This window comes from Loxodonta africana, chromosome 11 (genome assembly GCF_030014295.1).
Source record: "Loxodonta africana isolate mLoxAfr1 chromosome 11, mLoxAfr1.hap2, whole genome shotgun sequence".
Classification (NCBI taxonomy): Eukaryota; Metazoa; Chordata; class Mammalia; order Proboscidea; family Elephantidae; genus Loxodonta; species Loxodonta africana.
In genome coordinates this window covers 11737237-11755595 of record NC_087352.1, presented here as the reverse complement: position 1 = coordinate 11755595, position 18359 = coordinate 11737237, and the positions used below count along the sequence as shown (strand labels likewise).

Genomic DNA, 18359 nt, shown 5'->3' with positions numbered 1-18359 from the left:
CTGTGCCCTGCCTGCTACCAAAGGACAACCCTGATTTCCAGGGCAGGGAGGGCCTCAGGGAGGCAGGTGGGCTTCCTTACCTCCGGGAAGAGCTGTATTCCCGACCTGGGAAAGAAAGGAGGAGGGTGAAGACAAAGCAAAGGGCCAGGGCTCTTCCCTGACCCGAGTCAAGGCTGGACTACTGGCGTTCCCTCCACCTGAGGCCACATCCACTGACAGGATGGGAGGGAGAGGGCAGTAGGGACCCGCCGCCTCTGCCCTCCCCTCCCCCGCCCTGGGAATGGGCATTGCACAATGACCCTGAAGCTGAAGCAGTCACACTGTGTATCACCCACTTAAGAGCTTTGCTGTGGAGGGATAACATGAAAGGTGCCTTGGTTCCTCTAACCCTGTTGACATTTTTCTCCCTTTAACGCCTAGAGCCCTCCAGGCTGTGGGCCACTCACTGTAGCGGGGGGAGGGCGAGCGGCTCTGCCGGCTGTACTGGCGTTCCCACTCTTCTCTCTCCTTCTCTCGACGCTCCCGCTCCCTGCAGGGGCACAGGGGAGGCAGCCAAGAGGAAGGGTGCATCCCCCTGGGAACACTGATTGCCGGGGTAGGGTGGCTGTCTGCTCTGCCCAGGATAGGTGCTGGCCACACACCAGTACAAGCAGAACAGTAACCCAAGGGGGAGGTGGTGCTATTGTCCCCATGTGGAAACGAGCCACTGAGGCTCAGAGGGGAGACCGGCTGGTGGTCAGGATCGGAACAAACCTAAGCGGGGGAGTGGATGGTTCCATCACTGCGGCCCCGGCTCAGAGCACCATCTCCTACACAGGACCTATATGTTCTGAGTGCTTACTTGGCCCATGTCACCATGAACGGGCTCAGCAAACCCAACGGCTACATTTAGCGGGTGCCTCCTCCACGCCTGACCCTAAGTCCTCCGACAAGCCTCTGAGGTGGGACTGCAGTTCCCTTCCCATTTAGTAGATGAGTAGCTGAGGCTCGGACAGGAGAAAAGACCCGTAGCACCGGGCAGCAGAGCCAGAATAAGAAACCGAGTTTAAGTGACCACAAATGCCAAGACCCTGACCACTCTGCTGCCCCACCTCCTCAGCCTCTGACACCCAGCACACGGTGGGCATGTGCGTTGCAGTGAATTGCTTAATATGGACCTTCCAGTCATACACAGTTTCTGTACCTCCTACCAGATGACTAGGTGGAACTACGCAAATAAAGTGCTTACGGCCCACCAAGGAGTTTAGATAGCTTGCTAAGAATGTAAATAAGGTGCATGGCACCCTTGTGCGGGGTGGGTCCATGCAAATAAGATGTATGGAACCCTAACAAGAGGATTGGTCAGTTTTGCCATGCCACTAGGCTTGTTAAAATGAGCCATCCCAGAGGTGGCAAGGGGGGATCTCGACACTACCATGGAAGAAGTGGAGCATGTCCTTTGGATCTGGGATCCCTGTGCTGAGAACCTCCTAGATTCAGGAGACACAAAAAGGAGCTTTAACACGGAAGACGTGCGATACAGCACACGATAGCAGGAATCAGAAGACCTGCGCAAGACAGCTGCGGTGGCGCTTCCCAGCCCACGGAGTGAGAGAGCTGAGCAGCTTGAGGCACGAGGCTTACTGGTGGAGTGGGATGCCTTCGGGTACTTATTGGCAGGGCTTATAAAGCTTTAACCTTGCCCGAGCAGGGCAGAGGCCAGGCTACGGGGCCAGAGACAGGCGTGCCTGCGGCACAGCTGAGAAGAGACTGTCCTGATGGAAGAAGTGTATCCTGAGCATTCCTGAACCTGAATTGTAACCTGTTGCTTCCCCAAAAACCCCAGAATCATGAGTATTGTCTGAGTTCTGTGTGGCCACTGCAATGAATTATGGAACCCAGCAGAGAAGTAGTGAGTGCTTAAGAGGGTTGGCTGGTGTCAGAATTAGTAAAAATGGGAGAAGGAAGAGGCATGTCTGACCTCCACCTCATAGGAATCTGCCTTGGGCTGTCGATTCTCCTTCCCCCACCAGGCCATTGTTACAGCACGCAATGGACAACCGTAACAATAGCAGCTTTGGGACACCGCACCTTACTGCAGGACCCTGTGAAAGCCTGCGTGAAGGCCCTGTGGAGATGGGTGCCATTATGACCTCCATCTCACAGGGGAAGAGCCTCAGCTCCAAGAGGTAAGGCAGCTCATTCAAGGCCCTGCAGCAAGAATAGAACGGAACCAGAAACGGCTCACAAGCTACACAGTCAGCCTCCTGGCCACTGACTGACCCGCCTCCTTGACAACACGAAGCGTTACAGCCCCAGGTGCTGCCTTCCGGCCCTGCGCAGGCTGAGCCTTATGGGCACCAAGGCCCAGGCTGTTTGCACTGCAGGCTGTCCTGCTGCACACAGCATGAAGGGCAGCTCCAGAGGGCAAGTCCCCAGCCCAGGGCCACACAGAGAGGCAGGGCTGGGATTAGATCAGCTCTGAGGGCCTAGCCTCCTCGCAACACTGTGACGGAAAGAAAAAGAAGCAGAGGAATGAAGAGAAAAGCCCTGGTCTCCCCAGCACCAGGTGGAACCAGCCATGGGTACGGCATCAGTTCACTAACTCAACAAATGTTCACTGAGCACCAATTACATGAGTTCCAGGAGCTAAGGACACAGCACGAACACACGACAGATGCTAACACGTTAGCGGGGGACACGCATGGTGAGTAAACAAAACGTGTCATTAATGCCGGTGGAGATTAGGGCTACAAAGAATTCTAAAGCAGGTTGAAGGACGGGGTCTTGGGGGAATGGCCAGGGAGGGCCCCCCAAGTGAAATGAGTGAGGGACCTGGGTGGGTATCTGGGGGAGGGCTTGGACCTTAGCTTGGTGGCTGGCGGAACTGGACGGGGTCGCAGCAGCTGGAACTAAGTTGGGAATGTTGTCATTAGGTGCTGTCAAGTCAATTCTGACTTATGGCAGCCCTGTGTGTGCAGAGAGAGGCTTTTCAAGGCTGTGACCTTTCAGAGGCAGACTGTCAGGCCTGCCTTCTGAAGTACCTCTGGGTGAACCGCTTTCTGACCAGTACTCTAGTGCTAGTAGTAACCGTCTGCACCACCCAAGGACTCCAAGTTGGGACTGGAGAATATCAAGGTAGAGGCAGCGGGAAGGTGGCAGTCACCACAGCACAGCCCTGAGGCTCTGGCTCTGATGCGCCCACAGAGGGCCAGCCAGCAGGGCACGTGGGCAGCCCAGAAGCAGGAGAGGGGGTGGCACGATAGAGGGTGGGGGTGCCTTACTTCATACGGATCTTGCGGGCCATGGCACGCAGCTCGTCCTCCCGCTCCTGTGGCAGAGATGGCTGTGAGGCGCAGCCTGGTCTGGCACCCCACCCGCCCCCACGCACACCCCTCACCCCTGCCGCATACCTGCCGCTCATGCTCCTGCTGGATCATCTTCTCCTGAGCAGCCTTCTTATCCGCCTTAACTGTAGGGGAAAGGGACACGGTGGCTGAGCAGAGCCCTCAAGAGCTCCCGAACCAGATGACGACGCTGAACCCAGAGAGGTCAGCCAGGCTGCTGAGAGGCCTGGGCAGGGTGGCCACAGGGCCAGGCTGCAGAGCCACTCCTCTCCGACCACACTTTTTCTGCTCCTGGCCTTTAGGAATAGGCCAGGTTCCTGAGGCCAGGGCTGGTCATCCAAGTGCCTCTACTGCTGGGACAGGAGGAGCGGGACGAGCAGAGGGGAGGGCAAGGGACGTACACTGCCTATTCAGGGCCTTCTGCATCCTCAGCTTCAGCTTCTCCTGTGGCGTCAGCTTGGGCTGGGGAAGGGGAGAAGAGATGGATGGGGGTGGGTGTCCTGGAGCTTCCATAGCCCACTTCAGCCAAGAGCCTGGGACTTGCAGGGGAAGTGGGAGGACGGACAGGCTGTGGACACCTGCCACAAGGGTCTGGGACACTCAGGGACAGTTGTGTGATCAGGAGAAGAGCGGGCAGGGTTCTAGCGGGGCAGACCCCACCCAGTCCCCTCCACCCCTGGGGCTGGATCTCCCGGCCCACCCGGGCCCCCCCGCAGGCCCACCGGGCCCAGCTCTTGGGCACTGCTGCTGACGGGAGTTAGACGGGCGAGTTCCAAATTCTTACTGACTTTGGCAGCTCCTGTCTCTTTACCAGCGGCAGGCTCGGTCCTGGGGTTGGGGAGGCAGAGAGCATGATCAGGACAAGGAGAGGGCAGCTGCCACCTCCCATCTCACACAGCCTGAGCACTGCCTCAGCTCAGACACACAGGGCCATGACCCTTCAGATCCTCCAGAGAGGGGCCACGTCTTCCTCTGAACCCCCTTCCAAGACAAGGTTGTAACCTCAGGGTCCCCCGGGACAGGACAGTGTCCCCTTAGACCTCAGGGCAGGGCCGTGGCCCCTCAGACACCCCAGGACAGGGCCACGTCCCCTCAGACACCCCAGAGCACGGCCATGTCCCTCCAGGTCCCCCCCGCGCAGGGCCGTGTCCCCTCAGACCTCCTAGGGCCAGCACAGGTTCCCTTCAAATAGAAAGCCATGTGCTCATCCTCCCTTCCCACCAGGGGTGACAGCCCTCATCCCTGAGAACTGCCTGCTCACTTTTTCAGCTTCTCGCCCACGGCAGGGGACGCCGCCGGCCTGGCCAGCTTCTCCCTTGGGGGCGATGGTGAGTGACTCTGGCTGCGGCTGTGGCTGCGGCTGCGGCTCCTGCTATGGCTGTGGCTGCGGCTGCGCGTCAGGCTGCGGCTGCGGGACGGGCTGAGGGACCAGCTGCTTCGGCTGCGGCTGCTGCTGTGGTGCCTGGGGCCCCGGGCACCCCGCCTATACCGGTCCCCTGAGCGGGAGCGGCTCCTGGGGGCACAGCAGAGCAGGGGAGAGCCATGAGGCTTGGGGAATCCCATCTGCACCCCTCCCCTGGCTCCAGATCTACAGCTCTCCTGACAGCCTGTAAGCCTGTGCGACCTGGTGTGACCCCCAGATTTCTCTCTTGCTATTTTCCCTCAAAAGCCCCAGAGCCCGTTCCCTTAGGGCTCTGAACCCACACCACCCTCTTAGCACCACTGGCCTGCAACAGTAGGCTCCTCAGGCCTCAGTCATCCCCGACCTGGCTTTACCTCTCACACAACTCACTCAACCGCCAACTTCTCTGGGAGGTGAACACAGGGAAAGGGAAAGGGGGACTCAGCTAGTCATCTCCCCTCTCCGAACGTCACGCCCAGCTCCCAGCACAGGACACACACACCTGGGTGACCTCATCTACACCACCTCTTCATCTTGCCAAGGTCTCAACCCCAAAGGGTCTCTCCTTTCCCAGCCCCTCTCCCCTAGTCTCCAGCACAGAACCCTGAGACCCAGTCTGGGCATGGGCACCCCACCCTCCTCTGCTCAGGACCCTGCGGGGGTAGGGGGTTTCCTACTCAAGCCGGCTTCACCTGTGGCCAAACCCCACCTCCTTCCCTGCCTTTCCTGTTACCACCCTGCCCCGGGCTACAGGGGAATGACCTGGAAGCCAAGCCCAGGCCCCACTCTCATTCTGTTTGGGCTCTCTCAGGTTCTGACAAAATGCAGGTTTGTTGTCAAAATTGTGAAAACAAGAGCTACCCTTTAAAAATCCAGACTTTCAATTTCTCTGGGGCGAGAGGAAGACTGGGCCACACCAGGCCTGTCAGATGGGACATGTGCTCCCCAGGTCACCAGGGTGCACATGGCCCTCCACTTTCCCTGCTGGCCTCTCCCCAGCCCAGCTAGCTGACTTTGAAATCCACGACAACAATGACACAGACAACAATGCTGCCAACACTAAGAGTGCTCGGCCACTTCTGAGCACTTCCCGTGGCTCTACTTGTTGCGCCCTCACAACAACTCAACGCAGTGGGCACTCTCAACATTGTTACTGTACAGACGGAGAGACAAGGCTGAGCTGGCACCCAGGCAGTCTGCTCCACAGTCTGTGCTCTCGACCACCGAACCCCGGTGCTTTCCCGAGAGCACCCCGACCCACTGGGGAAAGGGGATGGCTCACTCTCCCAGACAACATTCCTTCTCACCTGTCTGCGTGCTCGCCCATGAAGGGCTGCCTGCCTACCCCTCCCCCCGCCCCAACACACAGGAGCTCTCCCCAGCCCAGGTCCCATCCCTCACTGCAAACTAGAGTGACTATGCAGCTTCACCTCCTCGGCCTGGGACCCCTGACAGCAGAGGCGTCGTCCCCCTCTCAGAACACAAGGCCCCCAAGAAGAAACGACACTCAGTCTCTCTCAGCCCTGAGCTCGGAGGACAGCACGAGCTTGGACTCTGGACAGAGTGGGCACAGCCCTCCTTCACACAGGGAGCTCCGCGGAATAGTGGCCTACACCTGCCCCTCAGACCCGGCATGCTTTGAACATGGTGGCCATGTCCCCTACTTCAGAGCATGGCTCCCTGAAATCCAAGTCCATGCCCATCCCACACACTTGGGGCCCCACACTCGTCCCACACACCAACCTGCACCCACCTGCTTCTGCGCCGGGGCCCATAACCACCACGCCGGGCGGGTGAGCGGGAGTAGCGGTGTCCGTCCCGGGAGCCCCCACCTGAGTGGCGCCGGCCACGGCTACGGGAGCGTGAGTAGCGCCGGGAGCGGGACCGGGAACGGGACCAGGAGCGGGAGCGGGAGCGGGCGTGGCGGCCAGAGCGGTAGTAGCCCCCACCTCGGCGGGAGCGGGAGCTGGAGCGAGAGCTGGAGCGGGAGCTGGAGGTCCTCGAGGCGGAGGAAGAAGAGGAGGATGAGGAGCGGCGGCTGCAGGCAGGGCACGGAAGCGCGGTCAGCACAGCCCTGGACCACGGCCCCGCACTGCCCCGGGTCCCCCTCAGGATGGCGGGGGCATAGGGCGGGTGGTGTGAGCGTTACCGACCGGGCACTGGCATTACGTCCCGGTGTGGGGCCGCCGGGCTGAGGGGGTGCAGGGGGCTTCCCTGTGGCAGCCCCTGATGCGGCAGCTGCAGCTGCAGCTGCGGCTGCCTCCTCATCGCTGCCCCCAAAGCTGGTAATGAATGTGATCTTCTCCTCGCGGCCTGGGGTCGGGGAGCGGGAGCGGGAACGTGACTCTGAGCTGGACTCGGAGGGTGACCTACAGAGCAGGGGGAACGGGGCTCATTCACCAGGCTCCCTAAGTCTGCCCACTAGATAACCAGACATGCTGTGGGGCAGCAGAACCAGAGCCGCGGGGCCCCACAGCAACACTGGAAACCCCACACCAAGGAACCAACCCAAAACAGCAGAAAGAGACCAGCTATGCACAAGGATTTGGTTCCTGATGACAAAGCCTTTTCAAAAATAGCCAGGAGTGGGATGCAGACCCCAAATTCTCATAAAAAGACCAGACTGGATGGTCTGACTGAGACTAGAAGGACCCTGCAGGTCATGGTCCCCAGACCCTCTGTTAGCCCAAGACAGGAACCATTCCCAAAGCCAACTCTTCAGACAGGGATTGGACTGGACTATGGGATGGAAAATGATACTGGTGAAGAACGAGCTTCGTGGATCAAGTAGGCACATGAGACTATGTGGGCAGCTCCTGTCTGGAGAGGAGATGGGAGGGCAGAGGGGGCCAGAAGCTGCCCGAATGGACACGTGGAGAGAGAGTGGAGGGAAGGACTGAGCTGTCTCATTAGGGGGAGAGCAACCAGGAGTGTAGAGCAAGGTGTATGCACATTTTTGTATGAGAGACTGAACTGATTTCTAAACTTTCACTTAAAGCACAACACAAATTAAAAAAAAAAAAAAAAGCCAGGAAAGCAAATGACAGAAAACCGCGTTCACTTTACTTGGCTGTTAAAAACAGACAAGAAAATCTACGCTTAACACAGAAAGTTTCCCGCCATATATCACACAGGAACCAGCTGCCATAAAGTCGATTCTAACTCATGGCGACCCCACGTGTGTCAGAGAAGAACTGTACTCCACAGGGTTTTCAATGGCTGGGCTTTTGGAAGTAGATCGTCAGGCCTTTCTTCTGAGGCATCTCTGGGTGGCTTCAAACCGCAAACCTTTCAGTTAGCAGCCGAGCACATTAACCATTTATACCACACCCAGGGACTCCCAATATATCCAGTGGGGTGAAAAGGCGAGTTATAAAATGTTAACGATGGCACAATTCCATCTTTATAGAATAAAAAAAAAAAGACTTGGTATTAATAATAATTCTTATCTATACCAGACATTTTCCTGAAAGTTTAACAGGTTTTATCTCAACTAACTGCACACTAGGCCATGAGGCAGAGGCCACCTTCCTCCCGTTCTAAAGAGAGAATAGAGCTCAGAGAGGTGCGGCCCCTTCCCGAGGTTGCAGAGCTCAGATGAGGAGGACTGGGGGTCAGACTGAGGTCTAGCCCTTATCAAAGCCCCTGCCCTCTCCACCACCCACCCACCTCCACACCCAGGTAATTCTAGGCCTTTATTTCTCACTGGTTATTTTGAGAGACTTGATTTCTAAGTCACAGCTATCTGCCATGTTTGATCATTTTTAACACAAGACTGCACAATTACATTTAAAATCAGAAAAATGAAATAAGTGTTCAAATTTTTAAAAAAGGAAACAAAATTGGGAAAGCAGGCCTAACAATCTAGGGAAGAGAAAAATGATTCAAACCCAAAGCTGACCCTAAGTGCTAAGAGACCCTAGAACACATCGCCCAGGATGGCCTACAGGATGGCCCCTGTCCCCGCTGCCCCTTAGTAGCCCAGGATCTCAGGCCCCACCTCTCCTGGGCCCCTGGGACTCACCGCTTATAGGGGTCGTAGGTGGGGCTGTCTCGGCGGGCATAGCTATGGAGAGAATGGGGTGGGGACAAGTGGGGGCTTGAGGTCTGAGCAGGCATAGAATTGAGTCCAGCCCCCCAGCCTAGGGGATCAGGCCAGGCAAAATCAGGAGGGGCTGAAGCCCACTGAGTGTCCTGTCCTGATTCCTCCACCTACCCCGGCTCAGATCTGTCCAAAGACAAACCTCGGCCCCTCCCAGCACACAATGCCCCAGACCATCCTGACCGTGAGCAACAAAGTCTCTGGCAACCTCAGTCCTGCTTCGGCTTCTGACCTCAGACTGGAAGCACTGCTCCTTCCTCTCCATGTCCCCTGTTACACTAACTTGGGTCCTGGCTTCTTGATGATGATGTTTAAACTAAAATAGCTTTCATGTCTTCAATGCTTCCTACATACCAGGCACTAACTGCTCATGACCATTCATTCAATTCCTCTTTGTAACGACCCTCTGATAGGGTACCATGAATATTCATTCATACTTTACAGCTGAGATAGCTGAGGCCCAGAGAGGTGAAGTCACTTGCCCAGGGTCACACAGCTCATAACTGAAGGAACGGGATTCAAACCCAGCACCTAGGCTTTCATGCACTACACTACTGTGCGCCTGTACATGGTGACAATGATGGGCAGAGCAGCGCTGCCCTCCAATAAACGTTTTCAGACCCAGCACCAAACCCTGCACCCACATCATGTCACCAAAGTCTCACAGAAACCCTCAATGGCCGTCCTTGAACAGGCTCGCCACCAGCCACACAGCTTCATCCAAACCTGCCCCGAGACCTCCAGGTGGGGTCATCGTGGCAGGTCTCAGAGCACTGTTTCCTGACAGAGGAAACTGAAGCTCAGACAGGAAGTGCTAGCCACATGCCCAAACTGTGACAGCACCAATGGGACTCCAGGGCCAGGCCTGGGCCCCCCAGCTCTTCCAGCCAACCCTGCAATAGCCTGCACTATGCACTGCCTCCCCACTGGCTCCTGAGAGCACAGTAAGGGTCCCATGAGTGGGACAGCTAATGGGGAGGGGGTCCACACACCCCTCAAGGCCACGCCTACCTCTAAACCTCTCCTGGGGGCATCAACTGCTCCACCTGGAGGTCCCTCTCCTTGAGCTGCAAGTCCACCTCCAAAGTCTTCCTGGCCCTGAGCCCCTGCCCTGCCCCCAGGCTCCTCAGTGCCCCCGCAAGACTGACACTGACAAGGGTTAGCACAGGGGAGAAGGCCTACCTGGGTGGGCTGATTTTGCGGCCCCTTAGCCGCTTCTCCCGGAACTCCCTTCGCTGGCGTCGGGAACGACGGCCCTAGGGTGGGGAGCACCAGGCAGGTGAGGGTGTGCCCCCCAGGTACCCGCTGCTCCCCAGGCTTATAGGCCCCACCCTTACCGAGTACATGGCCTTCTCCTCCTCCAGGGCCTTGGCATGCTTGATGGCCTCTGCCTCCTCCTTGTCTTTCCGGAGCATCCTGGGTAGGAGAGTGAAGGTCATGGTAGAGGAGGGGCCAGTCACAGGATGGTGAAGGGTCACAGGCAGAAGGTGGTGAGGGGGCCTGTGCCATCCTGGGGTCTCTCATTCGTTAGATAATGATCTGTCGAGCACCTACTGTGTGCCAGTCAGGTGCTGTTTTAGGTGCTGGAGACTCAGCATTTAAAAAAAAAAAAAAAAAAAAGCTCATCCCCATGGGCTTCCATTCTAGGAGAGCCAACAGACGATGAACATGGTAGTAAACCACAGCGCATGTCAGATGGTGAGAACCCTGACAGGAGAAAGCAAGCATGGAGGGGGACAGGAAGTGCAGGGGGTGGACAGAGGCTGCAGTTTACACAGGGTGGTGGCAGGGAAAGTGACATCTGAAGAGAAACCTGTGCTGAGGGCAGGTGGAGGACCAGCAGTCAGGGTGGCCCAGAAGAGGGACAGGCCTCAGGCATCTGGGGAGCAAGGAGGCTGTGAAGGCTGAGGTAGCAGAGTGTTCGGGAGGAGGAGATGCTGTCAGGAGGGAGATGGGTCTGGACAGGCAAGGCCTCGTGGGCCGTGGTGAGGACGCTGGCATTTCCTGAGTGATGAGAGCGTGGCAGGGCTCTGCACTGACTCAGGTTTACTCTGTTTCCGACTCACTGCTCTGCTAGCTGGGGCCAGTCTGTGAGATCCTGTGAGTGAGGAACTCGGTGCTGGGAGCACAGGGGAGAGGCCGAGTGCGTGAGCAGATGAGTGAGGCCTTTCCACTAGGGGGCGCTGTCCACCAGGCCCAGAGCCCTCCCTGAGGTGGCACGCTGACCTGACGCTGAGTAATGGTGCTGCAGCCTCGCTTTCTGCACAGGTAAAGGGCTCACCAGTGCCCACCCCTGGGTTCTAGAGCCTGCGTGTGGGGTTCTGGGCGCAGGGGCAGATACGGGAATGTTCAGGAACAGGGTGGCAGGAAGAGGCTTGAGTGGGGCCCACAGGGGGCAGAGGGGAGCTGGTCGGCAGCCCTCACCTGACGAAGTCACCATCGGCCATGCCATAGGTTGTTGCCTGCTTGTTGAGATCTGCCACCTGCTCCTGGTTCAGTTCATCCACGTCCACCTCCACATCTGCACCAACACATAAGCTGTCAGGGGTGGAAGCCCCCGTGCAGGGACAGGGGAGGGGGGACAGTGCCCCGGGATGGGGTGCCGGGGGTGCCCACCAGCCTCAAGGCCACTTCAGGGAGGGACCGGTCGGGCCTGGTGTGTCTGGAGGCCTCCTGAGGAGAGCGTGACACTGTGGTGGGGTGAGGGGGACTGGAACTGGGGGCTGTGGTAGAAGGCAGAGGGGACAAATGGAGGGGGTGGGATGGAGGACTGAGATGTGTGGCTGGAGAGCGAGGGGCCAGTGGGGGTGGGCAGATGGGCAGATGAAGACTCAGGTGGGTGTGCGCAGGGCCTAGGAGGATGGTAAGTGGAGGTGGGATGGACGGACGGACGGACAGAAAGCTCAGGGTCTGACGGAGAGCAGACGCACAGACAATGGCTGAGCAGACAATGGTGCTGAGTGAGCGAGAGTGAAGGCTGGAGCCAGACTGAGGATGCTGGATGGGTATTCAGGTGGGGAGGGGCATGGTGGAGGGCAAGGCAGAGGCTTAGGGGTGGCTCTGTAAACAATGGCCATTTGGTGTGCAGAGGAGACAGAAAGCAGAGGGGGAGACAGCCAGCCCAAGCAGATGAGAACAGAGCCTGAACCTTGCTGAGGAAAGTATCATGAGAAATGAGAGAGCACCACAGGGAGACAGACAGAAAAACGAAGGCAGGGAAGAGAGGAGAGCATGGCTGCGACAGGGCGGGAAGGGAGGAGGCTGGCGCGGCCCGGAGCAGGGTGAGGAAGAGAGGGCTTGTAATCGTGGGGTGCCCCACGAGGGTGAGGGTCGAGACACAGAAACGATGCCCGGGGACTGCGGGTGGGGAGGGCAGAGAGGGGACCCCACCGATGTCGGGGATGACCTCATCTTCGTCCGAGTTGCTCTCCTCCTCTGCCGGCGACTCCTCCTCCTCTGGCTTCTCCGCCACCTTCTCCACCTCGGCCACTGTGCTGTCTTCATAGGTATAGCCGATGGACGCCTTCTTCTCCGCCAGCCTGGGCAGGGAAGTCGTAAGAGGGGCAGGCCCAGTGGACAAGAGGCCATGGGCGGGACACAGCCACCGTGACCAGCCCTGAGGGCCCGCCTCACTCCTTCCCAAGCCCCACACACTTAGCTCTCTGCACGCCAGCCTCTAAGTTCCCAGGCAACACAGGACGCTGGCCTCCAGGCCCTTCCACATGCTCCCCCCCACTCTGGAAGCCCTCTCCTCCACCACGCACCAGCTCCCCTCATCCTCCAGGCCCCAGCTTCCAGCAAGTCCTCCTTGACCCGCCCCCCAAGGGGGGTGGAGCGCTGCCCTGAGTCACACTATCAGGGGATGGGGCCATTTCCCCCACTGGACTGAGTTCTGAGGGCACAGCATGGAGCTATCTTGGGCAACAACGCGCCCTCAGCATTGCCCAGAAGAGAGCAGGAGTCTTGCGAAGGGCTGCTGTGAACTAGTTTAGTGGACATTCCTGAGGTCTTCCCAGCGCCCAGCCTCATCCTGGAAGCTGACATAAGCAGCGTCCTCAGGGAGCTCCCAGTCAGGTTGTGTGAACAATCTTAGATGGAGGAAAGCAGCAAATGCATCAGGCCACCCAGAAGGAAGGCCCGGGAGCAGGAGGGAAGGACCCCCTGAGGAAAGTGCTGGTCCCCTGGGTCAGGGCTCCAAAACTGCCCGTGGACAAAAAAAACCTTGCCCTTGGAGGATGGAAAGGTAACACTGGCAGAAAGAATAGCGTGTACAAAGGCAGAAGGACATTGAGTATGGTCAGACTAGGGTGGAGGACAGAAGCCGGACAGACAGCCCCAGGTGTGGTTCCTCAGGGAACACTCCCTAGAGGCTGCTCCAAGAGAAGGGCCCCACAGTTCCCAGCCATTCCTCAAGGGACACAACTCTGAAAAGGCCTTTCCATAGTGACACGAGCTACTGTTGCTACGAGCTTAGTATATACACCAGGCGCCAAGACAAGTGCCAAGCGCCCTATCAGCTCAACCTCTGACAATCCTCACAAATGCAGGCAGTGGAGGCTCCTGTCAGCCCAATTTGCAGGGGAGAACACCAAGGCTCAGGGAGGGAAGCCCCACTGGGGGTCCCAGCCAGGGTTCACACCAGGGCCATCCCTCCACAGGGCCTGTCTCAGAGCTGCACTGCCCACTGCACCACAAGCTGAAAAGCACAGGGGAAAACCTTCCACAAACACTTGCCCTCTGGCTGTGGCTTGCGTTAATTGTATTAAGTATACTAATTGAGCGAAAACCCACTATGTGCCAACACTGGCCCCAGCCCTGGGAGGCACGGTGGACAGGGTGGACAAAGCTGTGGCCGGGTGGGCCCAGAGCCCTCCTGCCTCCCCCAAGCCCGGCTCACTTCTTCTTCTCGTCCTCACTGGGTCTCTGGAGGCCGCCATACAACTCGTCGATGTAGATCTGGTACAGGCACTGCTCCTCTGAGACTGCAGCAAGGCAAGGGCGTGTGGGTCAGGCAGGGCAGGGACACCCAAGAAGGCAGTGGGGGCAGGTGGGCAGGTGCAACCCAAGTGATGCTGGGGACGGAGTCACTGATTCCAGAGAATGACCAACTGTCTATGGGGACCCGGGAACTGCAGCAGAGCCCTGGCTACACCACTTAACGCCACGTGACCCTGGACGAGTGACTTAGCCTCTCAGCCTCCACTTTCCTTTTCTTTTTAAAAAAAAAAAATAATTTATACTATTTTTGTTCTTAGCGAAAATATACACAACAGAAAAAAACCTGTTGCCGTAGAGTCAATTCCAACTCATAGCCAACCTACAGGACAGAGCAGACCTGCCCTGTGGAGTTCCCAAGGCTGTCATCTTCACGGAAAAAGACTACCACATCTATATTCCACAGAGCACCTGGTGGGTTCGAACCACCGACCTTTTGGTTAGCCAAGTGCTTAACAACTGTGCCACCAGGACTCCTTATACATGGCAGAACATACACAAAAACTCAACAATTTCTACATGAGCAATTTAGTGACACTGATCATATTCTTCAAGTTGTACAACCATTCTCACCCTCTCCCAAGTTGTTCCTCCCTCTGAACATGAACTCACTACCCCCTAAGTTTCCTGTCTAATCTTCCGAGTTTCTGTTGTGAGCCCTGGTGAGCTCACCTCCCCGAGCGTCAAGCCCTGCTGCTCTGCCCACAAAGGCCATCTCTCCGTGCCTCCAGTGCCGGCTCCCTCCCCCTCACCACGGAGCTCCTGGCCACTCTTCATTGACCTCAGGCTCGGTCAAGCACCTCCTGTCGTATTTTTCTCAGGGAACAGCTCACTGTCCGTCATAACACACCTTTGCTTGTAATTACCTGCCTGCTTCTGGAGCTGCGGCCCTCTCCCCGACTAGACTCCTGGTCCCAGAACACTGCCGGACACACCGCAGGTGCTCAGTAATTGTTGTGGGAACAAATGAATGCAGCATCAGAGAGGACTAAGGAAACCCTGGCTCCACCACCAGGAACCTGCATGGTCTCACGTAATAGCAAAAGCAACAGCCGAATCAACAACGAAGAATGTACCTGATTTCAGGCCTCCCCTGGAGATTTTGGAAAACTGATTCTGAAGATGCAAAATATCTTAGAGACAAAGAAATGTGGACTAGCGAACCTGTCTGGAGGGCCAACTGTGCACCAGGCTTTATACACGTGGCATCACGGAGCCCTCATGGCCACCCCGTGGGACAGAAACTGGGACCAGCCCCACAAAGAATCCCCCTTCCCCTAACCCCACAGGAGAAGAGGGGTCTCTAGTCCCTCTTGACAAATCTGGAGCTTTCTGCCAGGAGGGAGCAGTGCTTAAAGGACACAGGTCCCAGCTCAGACCCAGAGAGGTGAGTAAACCAGCCCCTGAGCTCTGAGCCCTGACTGGCACCCCTATAGATGGAGCACCACCCCTGCCTTGCAGGGCGGTTGTGCAGATGTAATGGGGGAACACAGACAAAGCCCAGTCTGTCTGGCCCAAACTGCTCCAGCCAAGCCTCCATCTCCTCACTTGTTAAAGGGTGGTAGGCGTGACGCTGGGCTTGGTGAAAAATACTGGGCGTACATAAACACTTCGCAAGTTAAAAAACACTATGTATTAGTTTAACAAGGAGAAATGTCCTCTTCAGAGCTGACACTGTAATCCAGAGGCAGGGAAAATACACGGGAAAAAAAATGTGCTGCCGCTACTTCCCCAAGCTTTTAGGGAAAAAAGACTGTAGTATCAGAGGATCTGGACTGTGAAGACCAGTCTCCATCAAATCAATTCCAACTCATGTGACCCCCTCCCTGCGTTACACAGTAAAACTGCTCCACAGGGTTTTCTTGGCTATAATCTTTACGAAAGCAGATCGCTGGGCTTTTCTTCCGTGGGACCACTAGGTGGATTTGAACGGACAACCTGTAGGTTAGCAGCCGAGTGCAAACCATTTTTGTCACCAGGGACCTTCTGGACTGTACAGGATCACCTAACTCAGCAGACATCTTCTGTACCAGCTCGAGACAGGCCCCAGACCAGGGAGATGAGGACAGAGCACGTCCAGGACAGGGCTGGGACCAGAGCCATGGCCCTTCAGTAGAAAGTGCTTGGGTAACACTTCTCCCCAGACTTGTCTAAGCCCTTCCAGTCTCCAGGGGCCCCCAGCCCCACTGCTCGCCCCATCACTCACTGCCAGCAAAGTCGTTCTGCACCAGGCCACGATAGCGTTCGTAGTTACATTTCCTCTCATCCGACTCTTGTTCTGGGGAGCTTTGGGGAGGTCAAGATCTTGAGGTCGGAGGGAGTGGGGAGACCCCACCCCAAGCCAGCAAAAAGGAGGGGCCTGGCTCAGGCTCCTGGCGGGGAAGGGACTCCTCCCTTCTCACACTTCCTTTCCAGGAAGATGACAGGCAGATAAGAGCCCAGGGACAGAGGGGACAAGGAGCTGTGCTGGGCCTGACAGCCGGCTGACAGCCTCCAGGGAGGCAGCTTACATGGTGGTGAGCAGCGGGGGGGTGTAGTCAGGGATGTGGTCCAGGTGGGCGCGGACGTCGAAGCGGTCGATCATGTTGTTGGTGTCCCCCTGCCAGGGCATCCTGGGAGGAGGGACAGAGAAGCAAGGAGCTCATTTAGGGGTCCCCATCCCCCAAGACACCAAGTAACTGTTCCCTGCCACCTCAGCCCACTCAGATCTCCATACCAGGGCCCCCACCCCCACCTCCCTTTGACCAGTCTCTTATGCTATAGCTCCCCCTGAACCAATATTCAGGCTCCTGGCACCTGGAGTGAGCCAGTCGTTTAGCCACCCCTGGGAACACCAGGGCCCCGTTTCTCAAAATCAGGAACAATGAGGAACTTGAACGAAATCCCAGGGATCACATGCTGAGGCCCAGTCACCCCAAGACATCTCTCTCTGGTAACCCACTCCTTGCTTCTCTGGGCCTCTGGCCCCAGCCCCACTCCTTCCCCTCGAAGGCCTCCGGCTACCACAGGAGGACCAGCCCAAGGCCTCCTTCCCAACCCCCAGCTGCCTGCCTTAGCCTCTGACAGTCACCTTCACCTGCAAGCCAAGCCTCCCCTGCCTCTCAGTCCCTCAAGTCTGTCCAGATTCCCAGGGTCTCTGCTCCAGACTGCACAACACCTCAGCCCTCAGTCACAACCATTACTCTGCCCCCCAAACTCAGTCTTACATGTTAACGGGGCTCTCGGCAGCCAGGGCGACTGCAGAATCCAGGTGCACCTTGCAGGCTCGGCCGTGTACCTGCAGGAACTGGGCGGGGTCCTTCTTCTGCAGGGACAGACAGGACAGGGTCACCACCCACAGGCTCCAACCCTACGGTCCTACAGCCGAGCTCAGCAACAAGCCCACCTCTGAGTTTAGGCAGAGTCATCCCTCGGAGGTGAACAACCACACACACGTGGGTCAGGGAGGGCAGCGCTAATGAGGCCACCAGACCTCTGGGGACAGGGGACCATCTCCTAACACGGTGGTGGCAAGAGGTTCTGAGCACTGCTCCAATCTTCTGCACAGCTACTACCAGGACATTACTCTCGATGATGTCACCCTCCCCTCACCCCAAGGCCACTGGACCAGCCTATAGGCACCAAAACCAAACAAGCACACGAAAGACACTCGATGTAATCAAGGCAGTGCACAACAAAACCACACCTGCTAAGATGGGATAGCCATAATCAAAACGACAATGACAAGTGCTGTCGAGGATATAGGGAAATTAGGTTCTTCAAAAAGTTAAACATAGAATTTCTACATTATTGTTGTTAGCTGCTGTTGAGTAGACTCACGGCAGCCCCGCATGTGCAGAGTAAAACTGCTCCGGAGGGTTTTCGGGGCCATGACCTCTCAGGACCACATCGCCAGATTGAGGTGCCCCTGGGTGGATGTGGATGGACAGCCTTTCAGTTAGTAGTCCCGTGCTTAACCATCTGTGCCACTCAGGGACTCTAGAATTTCCCTATGACCAGCAATTCCACTCCTAGGTATACACCCCAGAGAACTGAAACCTGGTGTTCAGACAAGTACCTGTACGTGAATGTTGATAGCAGCAACTACTCACAACAAGTCGAAAGGTAGAAACAACCCAAATGCCTATCAACGGATGAACGGATAAACAAAAGGTGGTGTATTCATGCAATGGAATACTACTCAGTCAAAAAGAGAAAACAAGCTCTGCTACCACGTGGATGAACCTCGAAAGAAGCCAGTCACAAAAGGCCAGGCACTATGAGATTCCAGTTCTATGAAAGGTCCAAAACAGACAGGTCCAGAGACAGAAAGTAGATGAGTGGTTACCTAGCACTGGGGAGGTCGGAGGGAATGAGGAGGGACTACTGACAGCTCCGGGGTTTCCTTTTGAAAATGTTCTAGAATTGATCGTGGTGATGGCTGCACAACCCCATGGATACACTAAAAACCACTAAACTGTTCACTTTAAATGGGTGAACTGTATGGAATGTGAGTTATATCCCCATAAAGCTATTAAAATGAAAAAAAGACACC

The 18359-nt window shown here is 56.8% G+C and overlaps 1 protein-coding gene across 4 annotated transcripts in view; it reads right to left on the bottom strand.

Moving 5' to 3' along the window:
* The window catches only part of CLASRP (CLK4 associating serine/arginine rich protein), a 36801-nt gene that overhangs the window by 316 nt on the left and 18126 nt on the right, over nt 1–18359 (bottom strand). For 2 of the 4 annotated variants that reach the window (XM_003406518.3, XM_064293796.1), the window contains 18 exons: nt 17032–17129; nt 16336–16437; nt 16032–16111; nt 13728–13812; nt 12221–12369; nt 11255–11351; nt 10168–10246; nt 10013–10086; nt 8753–8794; nt 6882–7097; nt 6482–6766; nt 4588–4839; nt 4115–4154; nt 3728–3788; nt 3393–3451; nt 3264–3310; nt 447–529; nt 81–105 (listed from right to left, as the gene is read on the bottom strand). In XM_003406518.3, coding sequence (XP_003406566.1) covers nt 81–105; nt 447–529; nt 3264–3310; nt 3393–3451; nt 3728–3788; nt 4115–4154; nt 4588–4839; nt 6482–6766; nt 6882–7097; nt 8753–8794; nt 10013–10086; nt 10168–10246; nt 11255–11351; nt 12221–12369; nt 13728–13812; nt 16032–16111; nt 16336–16437; nt 17032–17129 — 1874 coding nt within the window. Of the gene's footprint in view, nt 1–80; nt 106–446; nt 530–3263; nt 3311–3392; nt 3452–3727; nt 3789–4110; nt 4155–4587; nt 4840–6481; nt 6767–6881; nt 7098–8752; nt 8795–10012; nt 10087–10167; nt 10247–11254; nt 11352–12220; nt 12370–13727; nt 13813–16031; nt 16112–16335; nt 16438–17031; nt 17130–18359 lie in introns of those variants that run through there. The other 2 variants (XM_064293797.1, XM_064293798.1) reach the window with 2 other exon arrangements.